Source organism: Andrena cerasifolii, chromosome 4 (assembly GCF_050908995.1).
Source record: "Andrena cerasifolii isolate SP2316 chromosome 4, iyAndCera1_principal, whole genome shotgun sequence".
NCBI classification, from domain to species: domain Eukaryota; kingdom Metazoa; phylum Arthropoda; class Insecta; order Hymenoptera; family Andrenidae; genus Andrena; species Andrena cerasifolii.
The window spans coordinates 7566157-7586454 of record NC_135121.1 but is presented as its reverse complement, the minus strand read 5'-3'; the positions used below and the strand labels follow the sequence as shown (position 1 = coordinate 7586454).

At 44.1% G+C, this 20298-nt stretch overlaps 2 protein-coding genes across 3 annotated transcripts in view; both read left to right on the top strand.

Moving 5' to 3' along the window:
• Positions 1–643: 643 nt before the first annotated feature.
• LOC143367731 (uncharacterized) lies at positions 644–6151 on the top strand. Of its 2 annotated transcripts, none has more exons than XM_076809861.1 (5): positions 644–1050; positions 2238–2511; positions 2609–2788; positions 4212–4306; positions 4571–6151. In XM_076809861.1, the coding sequence occupies exons 1-5, from the start codon at positions 776–778 to the stop codon at positions 4887–4889; spliced, it is 1143 nt and encodes a 380-aa protein (XP_076665976.1). In that variant the 5' UTR covers positions 644–775; the 3' UTR covers positions 4890–6151. The 2 variants fall into 2 exon arrangements, with proteins under 2 accessions (XP_076665976.1, XP_076665975.1); XM_076809860.1 differs by having other exon boundaries at positions 2609–2884.
• A 156-nt stretch (positions 6152–6307) lies between these two features.
• Positions 6308–20298, top strand: part of LOC143367736 (uncharacterized) — a 31766-nt gene continuing 17775 nt past the window's right edge. Inside the window, exon 1 of the mRNA XM_076809874.1 lies at positions 6308–7155. Within this exon, the coding sequence (XP_076665989.1) occupies positions 7062–7155 (94 nt within the window). The 5' untranslated portion in view covers positions 6308–7061. The remainder of the gene's footprint in view (positions 7156–20298) is intronic.

The window sequence follows — 20298 nt, the reverse complement described above, 5'->3', positions numbered from 1 at the left end:
ACCTAAAAAATAAAAGTTATAGAACCTAAAAAATAAAAGTTATAGAACCTAAAAATTAAAAGTTATAGAACCTAAAAAATAAAAGTTATAGAACCTAAAAAATAAAAGTTATAGAACCTAAAAAATAAAAGTTATAGAACCTAAAAAATAAAATTTATAGAACCTAAAAAATAAAAGTTATAGAACCTAAAAAATAAAAGTTATAGAACCTAAAAAATAAAAGTTATAGAACCTAAAAAATAAAAGTTATAGAGCTATATAGGAACCGTAACTTATACTTATACAGTCTGATATTTAGGTTCTTTATAACGGTTATTCCGAATAAAGGTTCTTCATAAGTCTTTCAGTCAGAACCTTTATATAACAGTTTGAAACAGTTATTTTCGAAACCTATTCAAGCCCTGCTTGTAACTACCTCCTGGAATTCTCTGTCTTTTTGAAGGAGGCAAGAAAAAACAGTGGATTTACCCGGTGAAAACGGCTGAAATAAAAACATTTCGCTAGCTTTTTCAATTTCTTTTGCCCTAAATTTGCCGCCCTAGGCTGCAGCCTACTTAGCCTGTATACAAATCCGCTTCTGGGAAGAGATTCATTTCGAAGCAATTCATTTCGAGCAGGATATTAGATCCAGGATTGTTCCGCGCTCGAAATGCCCACGAAATTCAATGGAGAATGAAGCTGGAACTGGTCAGAAGACATTTTCAGGTAAGACGGCGAGGCTCTGGTGAACGGAGGTGGCTAGGAAACAATCCGAGGCGGACGGAACGATCGTTGAATGTCGAGCAACGAGAGCAGCCGCAGGAGCAACGTGGTATTCAAAAGAAAGGCTAGGGTGCCGTGCAACTGTGGATGGGAGTTGAGATTCGGTTACGGCGTTGCTGTCACCTTGGCCATTTTCGAGGCGAAACGGTTCTTCATGCTGATCCTAGAGATATTCGCCGAGTGGCAGATCATTCGATTCGCTGGCGGCCTGAGGCCAGTCGTCTTCACCTTGGTAAACGTCAGCCTGGGCTTGCCCACCGCTATGATCACTGTTCGTAATATACGCTCGTAAGTGTGTCGATCAATATATCGAATTCACGATCAATTATAATCGAGTCCCTTGAAATATCTGACACCTCCAACTACCGAACTTTCTGCTTTACATAAGGGGTCGTCCTTAAATTACGTAAGGCTTTCTTAGGGGGGAGAGAGTGAATTTATTACAAGGGGGCGATGGAGTCAGATAGCGCCTTACGTAATATTTTTTAAAAATCAACGTTTCATCGCGCGCACGAAACCCAGTTACATGAATTATATAAAGTGCAAGGGGGTAAGAAACCGCCAAAATTACAATCTCGTATTTTAATCCTTCGTTGATACACCTATGTTTTCGATCAACTTCTACATACTGGATGGCTCACACCCAAAGCAATTTTTGAACTACTGTCATTCTTATGTAAAGAATCCAATCGTTATGATAAAAATCATGGTTCAATTTGAAGGTCTCTAGAATGTATCCCAATAGTTTTTTTTATTGAATTTCTATCACAGTTTATGCAAAAAAATTCTAGATTACCATGTCTTGAAAAGGCGAAAAAATCTTTAAAAAATTGTAACTCCTACAAATTTCAATATTAGAAGCTAAAAATCTACAGAGTTGCTTTCCAGATATAATATGTTGAGTAAAAAAATGATTTGCAAGTCGGCTTTGGAAAAAAGGTATTCATTTTGCATATATAAGGTAGGCTGTTTTGGTAATTGAAAAAACAGAGATATTCCACGAATATCCAGGATATTCTACGTGTTGAAAAAGGTACACAGCGTCAAAATCAGCTTATGGGTCAAGGGCGTCCATAGATTTTTTTCCAACTTTGGGGCGACGGTGATGAAAAATACAGTAATGAAAAAACGAGTAACCCGTTTTCTTTTTTTAACTCATTTTGTAGTGCCAATTTAATAAAAATTTTCAATCTGAAATTTAGAAATATTCAGTTTTAAAAAGTAAACAATTTTTCCTCAAAAACCAGGGGGAGGCAACTGCTTTTGAGGCAACCTTTTGCACCCCCCTGCGGACGCCTATATAGGTAGCTCACACCCAGAGTGTCAACGAAGGGTTAAGGACGGCCTCTAATGCCATAAAATTTTTGTACCTTCCTCGAAAGCTCCTTCAGCCACCCCCAAACCTCTCCAAATTCATTTCCAACTGACGCCGAGCCATCCTACAAGTAAACAAGCTCAATTACCCTCCGTTTCAGACGCAAGGTGCCACGTTGCTGCGCGGAAACGAAGCGGGCGTTAAAGTGCCTGCTGGTAGTGATAGCGCTGTGCGCGATGATGAACGCAGCCACGCTAGCCTCCATCGGGTATCACATTAGCGTTGGACAGGAGTCGTTGATTGGAATATTTAATACCTCGATGCAGCTGTACGCGAGCGCGGCTTCGTACAAGTACGCGATCGACGAGATACAGTTCATATTCCAGTGCTGCGGCCACTCCTCCTACGCAGACTGGTTCCTCTTCGACTGGCAGGTGAATACACGATTCGGGAAGGGTAACTCGCCGACACGGTACAAAAGTGTGTGGACGGTGCAATGTTCGCGGTGTAAAAGGGCCGTCCGTTGATCAGGGGGTGGACTATGCCTCGAGGGAGGAGATGGCGATTCAGAGCCCCGTGTCGGACGAAGGGTATAGGGACCGCGGCGTGCCCTTCAGCTGTTGCAATTTGCGCGCCATGGTGCCCTGCGAGCACACGGAGATCCTCGACCACGAGATTAAAACGATCAACACGCACGGATGCGCCCAAGTCGTCAGCCCTGTTCTCCTGAGGATTGTCATCGTGGCGTACGTTATGACAAGCACGTTGGTCATCATTCAAGTCTTCCTTGCCTTTCTAATGACGAAGGTACAACGCGGACACTGCATAGGTCTCTTATGCGTATTAAGGGGGAATCCTATTTTATGGGCTAACAATATAGCAAAATTTAGGATTTTTTTTTTAAGAAACTAGCATTTCGATTCATCTAAAATTTGAATCATGTTTTTATCCATCCTTGAAGAAGTTGCAGGTTTTTTTTTATTCATTTTTAATAATAAATATAGGAGTTATGCATCACGCCGCGCAAAACTCGTCGTCCGCTGGTGTGCAGGATATATACCTTCCAGGTAATCTGAAACAGAAAAATGAAACGGCGTTTTACTTTGTACATATATATGTAGCTTCAATTCGATGAACCAGAATACCGCTAAGTTCTATACTTTTTTGTTACGTACAAAAATTGGCGCGAAATTGGATCGCAGAAATTAAAGGCTCAGACCTTTTAGTTTGAAAACTCCCCACTAAGGCGTAGCGATACTATATAGGCGAAAATTTAAATAAATTTGAATTTTCAGTTGGCCTGGGTGCGGGATAGTTGCTTTTTGATTAACCAAACACAACTGTAAACAAATTTGGAAAAATATTCATGTCTGCAGGTTCCTTTTTCTCCTAAAAATGATTATACGATTATATGATTTTATGATTATTTTTATGAGAAAAAGGAACCTGCAGACATGACTATTTTCCATTTTTATCTTGTTTGGTTAATCAAAAGACAACTATCCCGCACCCAGGCCATCTGAAAATTCAAATTTAAATTTTCCTCACCGCCCTACTCCCCACACCGCTCAATAAATTTGTTTGTCTTTTACTGGATCACCAATTTCAAGCTACATATGTATAAAATAAAGCGCCATTTCATTTTTCTCTTTCAGATCACCTGGTAGATAAATATCATGCACACCAACGGCCGACGAATTTTGCGCGGCGTGATGGTAGATCATGCGTAACTACTATATTTATGGTTAAAAATGAATAAAAAAAAACCTGCAGCTTCTTCAAAGATGCATCGAAACATGGTTCAAATTTCAGACGAATCGAATCGCTGGATTCTTAAAAAAAAAATTTCCAAATTTTGCCACCTGTCCCAGCTACGAGATCCCGCCTTTGGCACTTTGATTGGTGCAAAGCTTGGCGAAACAGCGCGTCAAGTTGGCCAGATAGCTTCTCATTGATCTGCACTTATCATATCTTCAGAACAGTATACCCAAGATCCTTCAACGCGAAACATGGTTTATCCCACTCCCAGTGTTTGTTTCTCCAAGCTTCATTCCCAGCCGTCCCGAGCGCCGTTAAATCTCTTAACGCTCGGCATTCTCGAAACGACTTGGCACGATCTCGTCTATGTTCCCAGATAATACGCAGACTCTTATGCGGGACCTGCCGTTTGTATCATCCTCGGACGTCCTTCGCCGACGACTCCACCAGCGTATCGTTGGTTGGTACAAGGTAACGAACCGATCGAAATTCAATAATAAACCCGCGGCGGGGGCCGTACGCAAATAGACGATGCTCGTAAATCAACGGGGCCATTTCAATTAATAATCGACGTCTCGGTGCGACGAGTGCGACGATAACGGGCGACGGGTCACCGGCCACCGATTTCTCTCGCCCGTTGCGTCCCGCTCGCGGATAAACCGACGCGAACGGGGCGAACGGAAAGGAAGGACGAAATTAAGATAAGTGAACCTTGGTCTGTCGTTCTAAATTCAGTTCGGAGACGGAGAGACGCGACACGAGCTCATCCCCCTCGGACCGGGGGACGACACGGCGGCTGAAAGAAACAAAGGGGCACGACGCGCGCTGCGGGAGAAAGATAAGGCGCGGGTCATCGATGAAACACGGTCGCTGTAAAAATAAGAGCAGCGCAGAAGACGATTGCAGTTCCTCGTCGCCGGTGGACACTTCCCCGGTGTCCAACTGCCCCGAGCGAGCTCGGGTGGCCCACGACGCGGCCAGAATCCGTCCGAGCGCCCACGAGGAGCACACGGTATCCAAGAAGCCTGTGCGAGGCGATGGAACGCAGCGTTAAAGGGGCGATCGGGTGCCAGACACCGTCCAGTCTCGTCTTCCGTCGTCGATGACGCTTTATCGTCGACTTCCAGGATTTATGGGATATCTAAAAAAGGGGGTTGATCGCGTGGAAGCGTATGCACGGTTTTGATTGCTTCGGGGAACGATTGGCGAATGAAACAGATGCGCAGAGGGACCTCCGGTGCTTGCCGCGGAGGATATCTGCTGGGAGCTCGGAGAAATTGATAGTGGGGGGTTGTGGAGTTCTGGAAATCGGTCTGTATGTTTGGATTAAGAGTGCGGAGGTGGTTGTAGATCGATGCTGTGGACGATGGGAGATCGTTTGATGAAAGTTTGATTTGGAAAGGGATGTACTTGGGCAGTTTCGGGTCTCGAGGATCACGGTGATGTAGGAAGAACTTTTGTATGAGCCACTGTTTCGTGTTTTCAATAGTTCGAGGAATAATACTGCGTGCACGCTTAAATCGGACGTGCTGCATAAATTATGAACGATAAGGGAGCCTCGTTCAATGCCCAGATCAAGTCGACATAGGACTTAGCGAACTACGCGTCGACGATAACAACGAATTACTAATTGCAACGATTAGAGGTAAGCCACGACGTCGTGGCAAGTGGTGGGGATCGGCGAATCTTGCCTCAGTAATTGAAGATCGACCATGGACGTGCAGTACGGTTCGAAGCATCGTGGAAAGCGGACATTCGGTAAACGCAAGGTCGCCTATCTCCTACTTCGTGCTTTCTTTTCCCGCGGAAACGCAGGTTTGTAAGAAATAGACAGAAGCTACGCCTTTTCTACTTGGTATAACTTTTGTAACACTTAGATATCTAGACATCCCTGTATACGAATCGATTAGCCTTGGAGTATTTTAGAACAGAGCAAAATAATTGAAACAAGTGTAAGCAATTAAACACATTCCCTGACAATACGAACTAAAGTAGAATAGAAATTTATTCTACATTCTGCATTCCATCTACAAACTTCTCCGACAGTCTTCTAAACTAGAAACATATTTCGATTCAACGACAACCGCAACAAATTATTTCTGCCAAATTTTGACTTATATAGTACCACAACTTAACTACAAAACGTTACACTTTATAGTATAAATAACACATATAAATATATACATATTATATATATATATATTTTAGAATTATTAAAATGTACATAAAATTAGGATTAGTAAAATAAAAGTCGCAAGCCCCTAGAGATTGATTACTTGCCCGTCTGCAAAGCGCGCGAACTGCATGCTCTCCAATTCACGCGTTCGGCAGTGATCGTGACACTCCGCGCAGTCGCTTCGGCTCCAGCCGCCAGCGCTCGGGCCTGTTCGGGCGGCGTCGCGCCAATAAGCGCGCGTTCGGGTGGCTGGCGAACGCGGACGGCGGACGGTTCAGTCAACGAGCGTTCGCCTGTCTGCGAAGTTTGTCGCGTTATCGCATCTGTTTTCTCGGTTCTCGGTCGTCCACACCGTCGATATCGTAGCATGTGCCCACCAGTCCACGATCGCGTGTACGTTTACCTGCCGCACCACCAGCCGCACAATAAACTCGTCTCTTACGGCTACCGTTAGGGTTTGCCGGTGTGCATCGTGACTCGTTGCGTGTGTCTTGTAACCAAAAAAAAAAAAACCGGCAGCGCCACCGAGGGTCCCGGCGGTTTTCTTCACCCCGCTGAAAGGCCACCGAGCGGGAAGCGTCGTCAGGCTGTGCCACCAAACGACGAAAGAGTCAACGTTCGTGCGAAGTGATAGCATGATTTCTTCTTGGATATTCTAGTGAAACTCGTTCCGGGAACGTATCGGGTGGGCGAATTCCCACGTGGTGAGTGGTAGTGTGCACACGCGTAAGCGACCGTCCAGCGCACGCATCCTCCATCCCGGTCCATATCCACGAACGTGACAGAGAAGGAGGGAGAGAGAGAGAGAGGGAAGCAAGTGAGAGAGGCAGAGTGGTCTCGAAGGAGGGAAAAAACGAGGGACAGAAGGGTAGCAGAGGCCGACGGACGAAAAGGAACCGATCGGGTGAACGGGACGGAAAGATCGGGGACAAGATACGAAATTGCGAGAGCAGCCGAACACCGACAGAGACAGGAAACGCGAGGGAAGAGGCGAGAGAGAAGGACACCGATAGAAATCTCATTTCGACGGGTAACTAGCCGCGGAGCAAGATGAGCTGCTGCACGAGTGCCCCGATTGTAACCCAGACCTGCGAGACACTTCTCAGCAAGTGCGAGGTGCCGATCATCGACCTCGCTCACATGGGTGAGTCCAATTCCATTTTCATCGTTTCCCATTGTCGTCAGTTACCGCCGATGTACCGATTAATCGTACCCTATAAAAATCGCGAATTGCCGTAACCGCGGATCGTCACTCGGCAACTTACGCACATTTGTCTCGACCCCCTTTCCTTGCCACCATCATTTGCCACGGTTCGATTGGTCCCTCAACTGTATGCCCCGAACGCCTGTGAACGTTTATCCGACCACGGTTAACTGTCCATCGCGAACGATACCCGGGCAGAGTATCTACGCGGGGCGTTGAAATCGTAGCACCGAGAGGTTTAATCGCGATCCCACGTGGCGTGTTCGATGCTAGAAGTACCTACATAATTTTCGCTCGATGCTTGAATGATCCGATATGCGCGGTGACTCTGCGCGGAAAGTTCATGGTTGCATTGGTCGCTGATCAATCGACGCTCAGCGCTGAGGATCGACGGTGAAACGAACTTTTAGTCACACGTGTACGCGCGCGGATGTGGATGTGTTCCCCTGCTCGTGAAACCGAACAGGTTTCTTTCGAGGCGGCTAAATGCCAGCGCCGAGGGAATCGTGAACTTTGCCTTTATCGTGGCGGCCGACTTCGCGGTTTGGTGACTTATTAGCGACGCTTTCTAAATATATACCGCAGTGGGGCGAGGGATCGAAAACCGTTGGCCTTTCCGCGCGTATTTTTAACGTGACGCGATATTCCCACGTGGAAAGCGCGATGCTCCGGCGCGCAACTTCGTCGACTCGCCCGTGCAGACGACCAAAAGCGCGAGGAATTTTGGGAGGTTCAGAAGGGGGTGACGCTTTTACGGTTGCTTGGCAACGAGGCCGGGCAACTGGCCAGACAGACAGAGAGCGAAGCAAACAGCAGCGGCGGGGCAACGGCTCGGCGGTTTCATAGTCGGAGGCGCCTACCTCGGGCCCGGCAATCCGCTGAGGTCAGAGCCCGCCTCACAAAGAAGGGCCCCTCCCTTGCCACCCTCCTCCACTCATATAGGGTGTCTCGTGATTAACGTTTTTCTTCCGATAATTTACGATTTAGTAACCGCGTTTAGTTTAGACAACAGGCAGATAATCCTACCATAGAAATTAATTTCGCAAACATTTGGCGGCTGGGCTACCTCACAATTTAAGCGACCTTTCCCTGATTACGACCGTGGGGTTAGGCGGTAGCTTTGGGGTCTACCATCGGGGTGACCAGGGTTCGAAACTCGAAGGTGTTGTTGTTACTTTTTCACATGGTGTTTTATTTGGGTTTTTATGTTAGCTTTTCTGTTTTAACCCTTAACTGGTATACTGTTTTTGGCAAACGTGACTGGTATACTGGGTCGTGGCAGACCCCAAATAAAAAAGGACACATAAATTTTTAAAGTCGACACTAGAGCAACCACTATGAATATATTCTTCTTAGGTGATGTAGAAAATAATAGAAGCGTAGATAGTTAAACTATTATTATAAAATTAATTAGAAATTCAGTTTACCAACTTAGACAACCGAAAATTGTACATCGAACTTTGGGTGCTTGGGGTCACGAGCGACCCCAGGATACCAGTTAAGGGTTAATATATTCATCGTCGTAGATGTTGCAGCAATGAAGATTATTTAAATTTCAATACAATTGAAAAAGTGCGTGGAGAGATATTAAATGCTTTCAAGATTGCACGTCACAAGTTGACGCGTAATTAATGTGCAGCTGGCTATATTGCAGTTTTCGTTTACATGGAGAAGAGTGTTTGGCGAGCGGTCACTGTTTTATCGATCACTTTCTCGCGCGCCGTTCCCAATCTCTCCGCGAGCACCACGGCTAAAATGACGGTTAAACAAGTTTCGAGCGGGACGGCGAAGCTTGCGCGCGCTCAAACAAGCCGCTTCGCTCGCTAATATTGATAAAACACATTGACGCGCTTGCAGCGGGCCTGTTGTCAGGCATAATATTGACAATATTCGGATATGCAAATAATATTCGCGGGGCCTTCCGAACGGCCGTGATAAGCCTTTGTAATGAAGAAGGTACTGGCAGACTATTTGACGATGCCTATCATTCGGTTCCCATGGCCGCGCGCGTACGAGTTACCGATCGCGAAGGTTGGCAAGCAGGAACGTGCCCGCCGTATATATGCGCGTGTATGCAAGACGCACGAAACCACTCGAATGAAATATCTCGCGCGCCTTTGTGCGCCCGTAACTGTATGCGTTGGGCAATGATTTAAACGGTCGAACGCCGTCCCGAGAATAATGGGTCGGCGTGAGCGAACGAAAAAGCCTCTGACGCGTTTCAATCCACGTTTATAAAGCGAACAGAACGTTCCCCCGTTTATCGTGTCGTCCTACACGCTCGGTCCGGTTAGGTCGTTACTTTCGTCCCTCCCTGCCCCGCGAGCGTACATTTCGAGCACGGGCGACAGGCCAACGACCATAACGTTCGCGGGCACAGCAACAACTGGCGTCTAGAGCTTTTTATAATGTTTCGCGATCGCGATATCGCGGTCCACGCGGAAATGTCGTTGCATCGGCGGCTGTTAGTCATCGATTATGTAAATCGTCGCGAGGGTACGGTTGATTGGAATTCTCAGGTGGAACCCCTTAGTCACCGGCAATCTCTTTGTACCATATCGTATTGTTCGATTCAGATATGTATATATGTAGCTTAGCGCGCTCTCTTTCGACGGCAGCCACTTGTTGCTTCGTATACAATTCGTTCTCGCGAGAAGGCCGCTGGGTCGATTCAGTCTCAATTGCATTCAGAAGGCAGATATTTTCTCGCGTCACCTTTTTACCACGGCTCACAGTGCGCTGGCGGACCCTAAAAGTTGGCGAAAAATCGAAATACAAAAGAATGTTTACATATCTGATTTTTTATCCCTGATACAGTTGAAATATGTCCGCACAATAAAACGTATAACCATCTTCCTTACCCGAGCCGGTCAAAAACAGTTAGCTGTAGGAACTCCATTACATGTTTATTCAAAGCGATTTATCAAACGATTTTGTGTAGCTATTTTTTTTGCTTTCTGTGTTATAAACTTCTGTTTCGCGATGAAGCCGTCAATTTTAGGTGTTTATTTAATTACTCTTTGTTGTTATACGTCTGTGGCAAGCAATAATACCGTCGCAAAGTTTAATTCAAATTTGCCTAGTGTAACATTAATTACCATAGCTGATCTACACAAACAATTAAACATTTAGTGTACTTCCAAGTCTGATCAAGCATTGTTGTTTGCACAGTTATTATCTGTGATTATCAAAGAACTTAGATTAACTTTCAAATTCTGCTCGGTTTTGCTCGAATCCCTAAAAATTTCAAGTTATTCAAAAAGGTTCCGAGTTCATGAAAATACTGTCTTTTTGCAATCAGGATATTTTAAATCACTTTTTATTAAGTTCAGATTCCGTAATAACCAGCAAGTGTCGATTACCCCCCAAAACTCGTCAATCTCTGCCCAAAGAAGCTTTAAACTTATTATTACCATCAGTTATACGTCGCGATGATCATACTACACCGTGGCAGTCTGACAATGAATTTGATGACAGTGATACTAGTTCACATGATCATTGACACGATCACTGCAGTGCCGTATAAAAAAAAATAAAAAGGTTTCACAGATTGTGTTATTAACTATGTACAAAAATGTATTAAATAACTTTAAAAGAGGAATCTTTTCTTTTATTTACTTTAAAATAATCGTTGTTGATTAAGTTATTTAATCAACACAAGTTTTAATCACGCCTATAAATTGATGCCACCTTTTAGGGTGTTTCACCCCTCTGTACAACTTCCCGGATGAAATTCCCGGATTGCACGCGCTCGGCGCGTCGCGACACCTTCCTTTGTCCCGGTCTTTGTTCCCGGGGCTCGCATCCCGCGATCTTACTTTCATCGTGAAAATGCCACATGTAACGCGTCGCTACAATTCGAATCGGCAAGCCGCCGCCATCCATCGCGGCTTTCCTCCGCCCCGGTGACTCGACAACTTCCTCTCCCGTCGTTTATCTTAAATCATACAGTCGAATCGCGCGCGTTACGTCATGCTCTCCGAAGGTACTTCTATCGCTTACCTTCCACGAACACGAGTCGTTGTCGATTTAGCAATTTGCGGTAACTATCGTTCCCGGAAGCGCTCTTTCACCGCGAGAACCGTATGTTAATTTAGAGCCAATTCCAGAACCCCCCCCCCCCCCCCCCGCGATTTAACGCCACCTGCAAACTCGTCCGATTGTCCTCGGAGTAATTTCGCGTGATCTCCTCCTTGGAAACTTGAAATCTCATCCTCGTTGGTAACCTCCTATAGTCAGGATCATCGAAAACTTTCCGCGCCCCCCTTTTTTCCGTGGCCGCATACTCGGCGTCTCCGTGCAGCCCGCTCTGTTACGGAACGTCGCCAGTGCGGACTGCATTTTTTTGCGCGGCCGATAGCATCGCTGGCGAATAAACGTGACGGGGCGCCGTTCACTTTTCGCGTTGCGCGGGCACGCAGGCTCCCGGCGCGCGTGCGCGACCGTTTTTTTTTTCCCAGCATTCGCCGCGCGCGTTTGCACGTGCCTGTCCCCCCGTGGCCACGATACGCAACGATGCGGATAAGTGAACGCTTGTGCACACGCTCCGAGAATAGACCTTCGAGGAGCTTGCATTTTTATCGCTCGCGCGTTACGTCGCCGCTGCATTAAAATTGATTATTCGGTGCATCCCCGGGCTCCAGAAAAGTCATTCCAGTGTCGCGGCGCGTGAGTACCCCAGCTCCATCTTACATTTCCAATTCTCCTGCGTCTCGACTCTCTGGCCGCGGCGACAACCGTCGTCATTCGGCGAGATTAACAACGCTGCCTTCGCGGCATTGTAATGAGCAGTTTGTTAATTAAAGTGAGAGAAGGATAGGTAATTATTCCGTGGCTTTGAGGTTAAGGTTGCGCTCCCTCTATATGGAAAGACGTTGCTGCGTACGTAGCAGTACTAACTAACCACTCAATCGAGCAGTCATTCCCACTGATGGTTCGAGTGCTGCTAATTTAGACCGCTTTAATGGGTAACGGTTCAGGACGTCGGATACCATTGTTAACCGCGTAAAAGGGGAAGCCGGCTTTTCCGTTTCGCCAGCGTCGATACGGCAAAACAATTCCAGCGGTCGTTTAATTGCTCCGCGCCACTCATCACGAAAGAATTCGGTCGATAGTCTCGCGTTCGTAACGGGGAAAACACACCGTGACGCGCGTTTCAAAACGTTTTTTTCACGGAAGCCTCCCGCTTTCTTTGTCGCGTGCGCCTCGTTATTCCGCCGGTCAGTGGGGACTTCTGCCTCTGAATTGCCCCGAGCTCCATTTTATAAAAAAACTCGGCCCCCTCGGGGGATTCGGCACGAAACGCGATAATAATAACCGCGTCACCGAACCCAGCGCAACGAACCGCAACGAAGAGGACACGTTCTTTCTCGCACCTCAGTTCCGGCAGCGAATTCAGCAGCTCGCCGAGTCCCCAGCGCAGGCAGCCATGTTGGACTGGCTGTGCACAGCGCTCTTTAGTCATTTTCGAAGACAATGAAATTAGAGAAATCCGAGTTCACTTCTGTCAGAGAAACTTGCACGCTCTGAATAGAGTCTTCTTTATTTTCATTTATACTTCGGTGGAAACGGAGCTATTATTGCCGAGGAAGCATAGACAAATCGGTGAGCGCAATCAGCTTGTTTCCTGTGAAATCCTCCAACTGGTATTTCTGTCTCCTGGACGAACCTCTCTGAAGAGCCGAGCTTGACACCCTTGGCTTCGGTGCCGCGGAAAGCCGGTATGCGCCAGGAGACGAGGGATCGGCATCTGGAGAAAACGCGTAGGCAGCGGCAGCGGTTGCAAAATTTGTGCTTGCGCAAGTATCGTTCACCATGCACGCGGCTAGATGACGTAGCCTACTACAATTGTATCTCGTTGCGCGGTTTCCCTTGAACCAGCGTCGAGTGTTATTCCAATAAGTTTCCATGTAAATCTGGTTGACGATCGAACGTAGGTAGGTACGTTTGCGTTTTGGATGTTGCAGGCTAAAAAAGATTTCAGTATCCCCGAAACGTCCCTCGCCACCAGACACTGGCCGTGAATACCTGCGAGGAACGGGGCCGCGTACGATTTTACCTCTGCTCGGCTGATTTCGCGTGCAACGGCAATAACGCCATTGAAATCCTGAAAGGCGGACCGGACGCGAGCGTTGCGAAACGAAATGGTAACTCGTTGGTCGGGTTGGGAACAGGGAAAACCGAGCGGCAAGTTCCAGGGGAAAGAATACAAATAGATGAGGACTGCCTTGAGGAATTCGGTCTTGCTTATGTAATTGTTTAAGATTTATCTCCTCTAATTAGATAACTATTTCATCTCCGCTTAATTGAGTGATTAGGGAACTTGTGACTCGCGTGTAACGCCTTTAAAGAAAGCATCGCTTTGGTTACAGTGTTAGTTAAGCGGTATCGTCCTACTTTAAAGTAATTCCTAGTACGTTCTTAGTAAGTTAAGGGTTCTCCCTACTTTGACGGCCTGAAAAGAATGCGATATTCGGGATTTTTTTAAAGAGAAAACTTCTAATTATAATAATTGAAAACTTTATGCCTATATTTGTGCATATTTAGACAATATTTAAAAAAAAAATTAAACAGAAAAGACAGTACCTGAAACTTTAAACGCGTTTTTCTCAAAACGACGTTTGTCGGGATGCTCGTCTAACAGCCTCAAGTGTAACTGATGTTTAAGAATTTTGTTTTGAAAGAATTGTGTTAATATTGAATTAAACACTTTTGGGATATAAGGAGGCATCTTTAAACTTGCAGAAAATATTTTTTTAATGACGATTTTGCTTATTATTTATTCATTATTGTGGAATCTTGTCCACCTCTTTGACAATGTAACTCTTGTTGGCGAATTATGTAGCACCTATCATAGTCATCTGATTGCAAAAACAATAGAAGTTTTTTAAAGTTAGATAGTTTACGCTGGGATTGGTCCACTTTAAAGAGAAAAAAATGAAAAATTGAAAGAGTTATAGCATTTGAGAGAAAAAGTAAGTTTTTTCAAAACACAAATTTTTCATATTATTCTTTATATCGACGAAAAAAAGTAATATAAATAAAAACTAAAATTAAAATTTTAGGTCTAGTTTCAGCGTAAATTATTTAACTTTAAGAAAATTTTCTCCTTTTTGCAAACACGAGGTTAACACGATTCCACTATAATTAATAAATAATAAGAAGGATCGACGTGCAAAAAAAAATATCTACAAGTTTAAAGATGCCTTCCTATATTCCAAAAGAGTTTAATGCAATATTAACAACAGTTTTTTCAAAAAAAAAAAAGAAATCATAAATTTCGGGGGGCTGTTACACGAGAATCCCCCCTAAGTAACCCCCTGTTATGTTAGAAACCCTCCGTTTTTTTCAAAGCTCAAGTTTTCAACTCGTTTTCGAATTGCTCAAGCGAATTGCACGCTCGGCGACCGTCAGAATTGTTAAGATGCTCGACGTCCGCGCGTTCGATGGAAATGATGCTTTCCGAACAATGCTTGTTTCGGTGGCGTCACGTTTCACTGACGCGAGGCGTGACGACGATCGTCACCAAAGGCAACGTGACAGAAGCATCTCCAAGGTATATCGTGAAGTCGGCAATCGGACTGCAGAATGGCTGTCGCCAGTCCATAGCTGATTTGTACGTGGTTGCAGCACCGGTGAAATGAATCATTTAGACCGCGATCTCCGAGTTCACTTTCATCGTTCCAATCGCGTTTCAGCTGGCTGATACATGCGTGACTAGGAGCACTGGTTGTCCGACTGTCGTGGAAAACGATTTCCGCTTCATACTTCGTTTTACTGCTCCTCTTTATTTAATACACGTTCTGATAAGATGTACTATTCTATTTAGCGAGGGAAAGCCAACACTAAGTACTTTCAATCCCCTTTATTTCTGAATTCTTACATTGGAGACGTTTACAGTAGCTGAGCAGGCTTCGCATAATCGGCATTTTATTACTAGTACAAGTAGGGAAGACCGGGGCTAGATGTTACAGGGGCAGGTTCTTACGAAGCAGTTTAAATTTTTGTCGCTTGGGCTATCACTTTGAAAATTAAGTGGCCGATGTGCTTCAAGTACTGTGGCCCGATGGAAAGAAGGCGGTTGAAATGTCACAGGGGCAAGAGGGGTTCCTCGCTCGCATTGGCTCAGGCCGCCCGTGTCCCGTTTGCTTACTTCGTATTCGTCGACGTTGTCGCGCCGGCCAATAGGGATATACCATTCGGATCTGATATTCGGACCCTAGAGTTTCGCGACCGACTTCTTCCCATCGGGGCACAGTAGGTATATGTGTATGGTGTTTTTTTGCAGTCGGTTCGCGCGTTGCCACGTTATTACAGTTTTTATGTTTTCCGTTCTAAGAGTTTCTCTCTTTCTACATCAATCTTATCTGCCGAACGTGTGTAAGTTAATATTACCAAGTTTGAATTAGTGTTCCTTTAGCTGCAGATTCATAACAATTAGGGGAAAGTGGGGTAAAACGCATTATTTTTCCATTAAGAGAGTTGGAAAAATTTCCGGTATCGACGTTTCAATATTGCGTTGGACTTTCCACCACTTTTCGGTACTTGGGTTTGGGAAATTAATAACGGCAAGTACATCGTTGGATTCTATAGCCCTTACGCTACATTTTGACGTATATAAAAAGTTCTTTACCTCGCGCTGAAGTGTAAATATTAAATGTTTACTAAATGACTGCATGTAAAGGGTGGGCCCATGAGGCCTGCACCAGTGCTGAATAGGAAGATGATACATTTGTACGTGATTTTTGTTCATAAAATAACAAACAAACTGTATTAATCTAGCCTTCTTTTACGATATTATATTCATATTTGATTATTTTCCGTAATTTTCATGTTATCTATTAAAATATTTTCTCTTATCTGTATAACATATATTTTTGTTATATTTTATTTGCAATAGTTACACCTAAAACATATATTTATAGATTTTAACATAAATGAATACATTTTAAATCATAAAAGTAAAGATTTCGTACGTTTACACGGTCTTCGAGTGGGTGTTCCGTCTTACCCCACCATTTGAGCGAGGCGAAGATTTCAATACCTCCGGTAAATTTCATTTTCCGTCGTTCCCAAAGATTTTTCTTAACAATGACTTTGATTTCCTTATAGTCTAAGGTCCACTGCAGACTCCTGTTGAAGTCTCGTGTCTTTTTCTCCTCCGGATTTTAAGTTATCACCCTCCAAAGTTAAGCGTTCCGTTTTACCCCACCTTCCCCTACGTAAGAATACACCAAGCTGGTATGTACTTATAGCATTCTATACACAATGCATTCCATGCAACAAGTGATGGTTTTGGTTTAATTACACGACGCAGCGGTCATCGGTAGAGGAAAGCATGCACCTCGAGTGAAAGTCGTTAATAGTATTGAACATAGAATGGAAAAATAAAATAAAAAATAAACAAATGTAACAACTACCCCCGGTCTCCCCTATTATGTATTTCCTGTACAAAAGTTTGCTACAGCAGAAGCATTGGTAAGACTGTTCTAATAGACGAAGAGTGTGCCTATAGTACACAAAGACCAAACTCATTTGAACAGAACTATTTTCCATAATTCTTAGTCACTCTCTATAACAATGCACTTACTCTGCCCTAATTTGCAATCTACGTATCATGTTAGTTAAACCACGTCACAAGCAGAGTCTCATTTCTTCCGCGCAGGAAATCTTCAATCTGTTCTCCTATTCAATTCTCGTTCACCTAATTACTGCTACATTATCGAAATTCCTTATTCCCTTGTTATTTCCATGCAATGAGCCGCTTTTTACGTAACGCGCTCGCGAGAGCCCGAACGAAACCGAGACAGAAATCCCTCACGGTATGATCTATCTGCCGTAGAAAGGCAGAACTCTGCCAATATCACGCGCAACGCTCCGGCTATGTTTGTTTTCACACGGTAGTCGCGTGTACCGTTATCATTCGTCGCGATCAGCGTTTTATCGTCTCCGCTCTATCAGAGCTGTTTTTCCCCCTGCCGCGAGTTGAACCATCTGTGTATAATAACCGCCGATCGAGCCTGTAGCTCAGCGTTTCTCAATTAAATTTCGCCACGGAGCCCTTCCATAGTCGCTAAAATTTTGCGGCACCCCAACAGCTTCTGGATTCTTTTGTACAGCGCGCTGATAATACCGCGCCGCTTCAAATTTTGCGGTCAGCTGTATGCTTCTCGTTGAATAATTGACGCATTTTTTTAACATTTGAATTTTATTATAAGGTGCGTCTTTTCGCGGAACCCGAAATTTATATTCTCGGAACACCAATTGGGAAATCTACCACCTCCGTTCCCTTCGCATCTCCGTCATTTCCATCTGAAAAGTAATAAATTAGCGGTTCGTCCGAAATTAAATTAATTTATCGTCAAATGCGAATAATTTAAATTGTGAAGTAATTCCGCATTGCACGACCCCGGTTTTATTAATTCCTAACCACGCACGTAAATTCAAAATTCGAGGAAACCTCTGCTAAAATAACACAACTCATTCTCCCCTCCATAAAATATAGAAACTATGTACAGTGGTGGTTTTTGAAATATTTTCACCTGTCTGCGTAACTAACTTAATATCTACTAAGTAGGTTTGATATCTTATATTAGTATCGCTGACCAACCTGGCAACTGGATATAGGGGATAGAAGTTTCGAGACGCAATCTTTTCTTACAGAACTATCTTATCCGCGTTAGTAACCACCGCTTAAACTTTCCTTTGACCGCTGCTGTGGCTCTCGAGAGGGTGAGCCAAGTTCGATGCTCGGCGCTAATACCAATGACTTATCCCCGGGTTTCGCAAATATCGATGCACACGTATCCCTATGACACACTTCTCGGCGGGCTACGGAAATACGCGGCTCCGTTGAAACCCGTCACTCGCTTCCGTACTGTTTGCAGGCTTAAATGCGCAGTATGTGCTTGCATACTTTGCAAAACAAATTGCAGATCGAGCATGAACCCAACGTCTTCGCGGAAACGCAGTCGCGGATGGCGGTTGTTTTTGCATTTTCTGCTCTATCTCGGCAATCCAAGACAATATTTATTACGTCTGCGGTTTCCCGCGCCGAGTTTTTCTTCAATTCTGACGGATCAGTTGGGGAAGAATTGTCTTGTACAGGAGTCGCCACAAAAAATTATATTCCATTCGTTAAACTAACGTTGTAGAACGAGAAAGGCACATTTTAACAGCTTCCTTATGCACAGTGAGCCACGAAAGAATTCGAACGCTCGCTATTAAAACTATAAACAATAAAAAGGTACATGTTAGACTTAAGTTCTAAAAGTAATGTTGTAACTACTATACTGCCCTCCTCAGTTAAACTGTCCTATCTAGCATTTTTTCATTTTTCGAGATATGTTGAAGTATTTCAAGTTCCACGCGTCTTTTACCTTTTAAGTAAAGTTAGAAAACTCTACGTGCTTCGTAAAGATTTGTAAACAGTATAATGTATTTAACCTAACTCATTTCCAAATGGTTATAATATCCTATCTAAAACAATTAATCAGTTGGTGCGGTAATAATACATCACCTACCGGTACACCTATTACAAAAAATGATATTAGGCTGTTACGAAATAATAACCTAACATGTTTTAATTTAAATGAAGGAAAATAAAGACGGTACAAAGTAAATGATAAAACTTCAGTTTTCTCGGTTGTTTCAAAATGTTAGATAGGACATTTTAACTAAAGAGGGCAGTATAAGACACAAGTATCGAGATTATAATGTACCAAATTTGAAATGGTTGGGATAATATTTGTAGAAGTTATGAAACATTTATTGCAAAGATGTACTGAAACAGGGGCACAAAAGTATTCGAACGACATTAATTATACGCACCTTATTTTAGATTAATATTTATTTAGGCCACCTCTGGCTCCAATTTCTTATTTCGGACGTTGTCTGTCGCATGCTGTGCGCTAGTTTTTCAGTTATTTTCTTTTGTTTTAGTATCTACGTCTTTCGGAGTTAAGTCGTACTTTTTTAATCCCCTGCTGATTTCCACACACAAATATTCCCACACCTTTTATTTGTATATAAGCTCATCGACCATTCTATCTCATATCCTCAAATCCTTAAAGAACTTACTTTTTATGCACCGGTGCGTTGCCTTAGAAAACATACTCTCTTCCTTCCTGAGGCACATCGAACACTCTACGGCTACTATAATACTCTTAATCGACTTCTAATAACTTCGACTCGGTAATCGTAACTCTGTTGATTTCATCAATAATTCCTACAATTCCTTCAATCACTCTGCTCTGATCACTATTCGTGGTTCCCATTCCCCTCAAGTTTTACCTCTCTCCTTTTTCACCTTTCCGTACACGTTTGCTTATACTCGTACAAATTTATTTCACAATTACATTTGCAGCTGTTATTACTAAGATTTTTATGTCTACTTTGCAACAATCATTAATAGCTCTTTTGCGCTTATTTCTCTGCCCTTGTTTCTTTTAATTATTTTCTTCTGTACTTGCTAATTGTTTGCTCTATGCTTGTGTGACTGCGATTTGTACTTCTTATAACAAAGGCTTTACCCCGTTGATAAACTTAAATAAATAATAATAATAAAAGAAGCGAAAACTCGGGTGGAAGGGTAGAAGATGGCCCAGGGGTTCGTGGATAGGGTTCAGGGTTGCCCAATCGTTGGTAATGCAACGTATACGCCGCGCATACAGTTCACAGCGATCTCAGATCGCTATCGGCGATCGAGTATCGACTTAAAACCGAGTTTCTAGGGTGCACACGCGACCAGGAGAAAATTTTCGCTAGTTTCTCCTGGCACCGGCAGTCTCACCGATACTTTCGCCCGCTGTATAACGATCGAACATACCGTTACCAAGCGATACCTCTTCACATGTGTACTGGCTGCCGTCATCGTCCAAGGGAATAATACATTCGCCCCGATTAAAGCCGACTTTACAGCCCGCCTGGACTGATAGGAGACCGCGCAACAGCCTGTTGCATCTGAACGGTGTCGCTGATATGCACGCTCGACCGTATCTCGCTCTACCTCGCACGCGATATATTATTTTTTACCTTCGCCGGGGAATATTCAAGTGTGCCGCGATACGGGCAAGTTGATAGTCG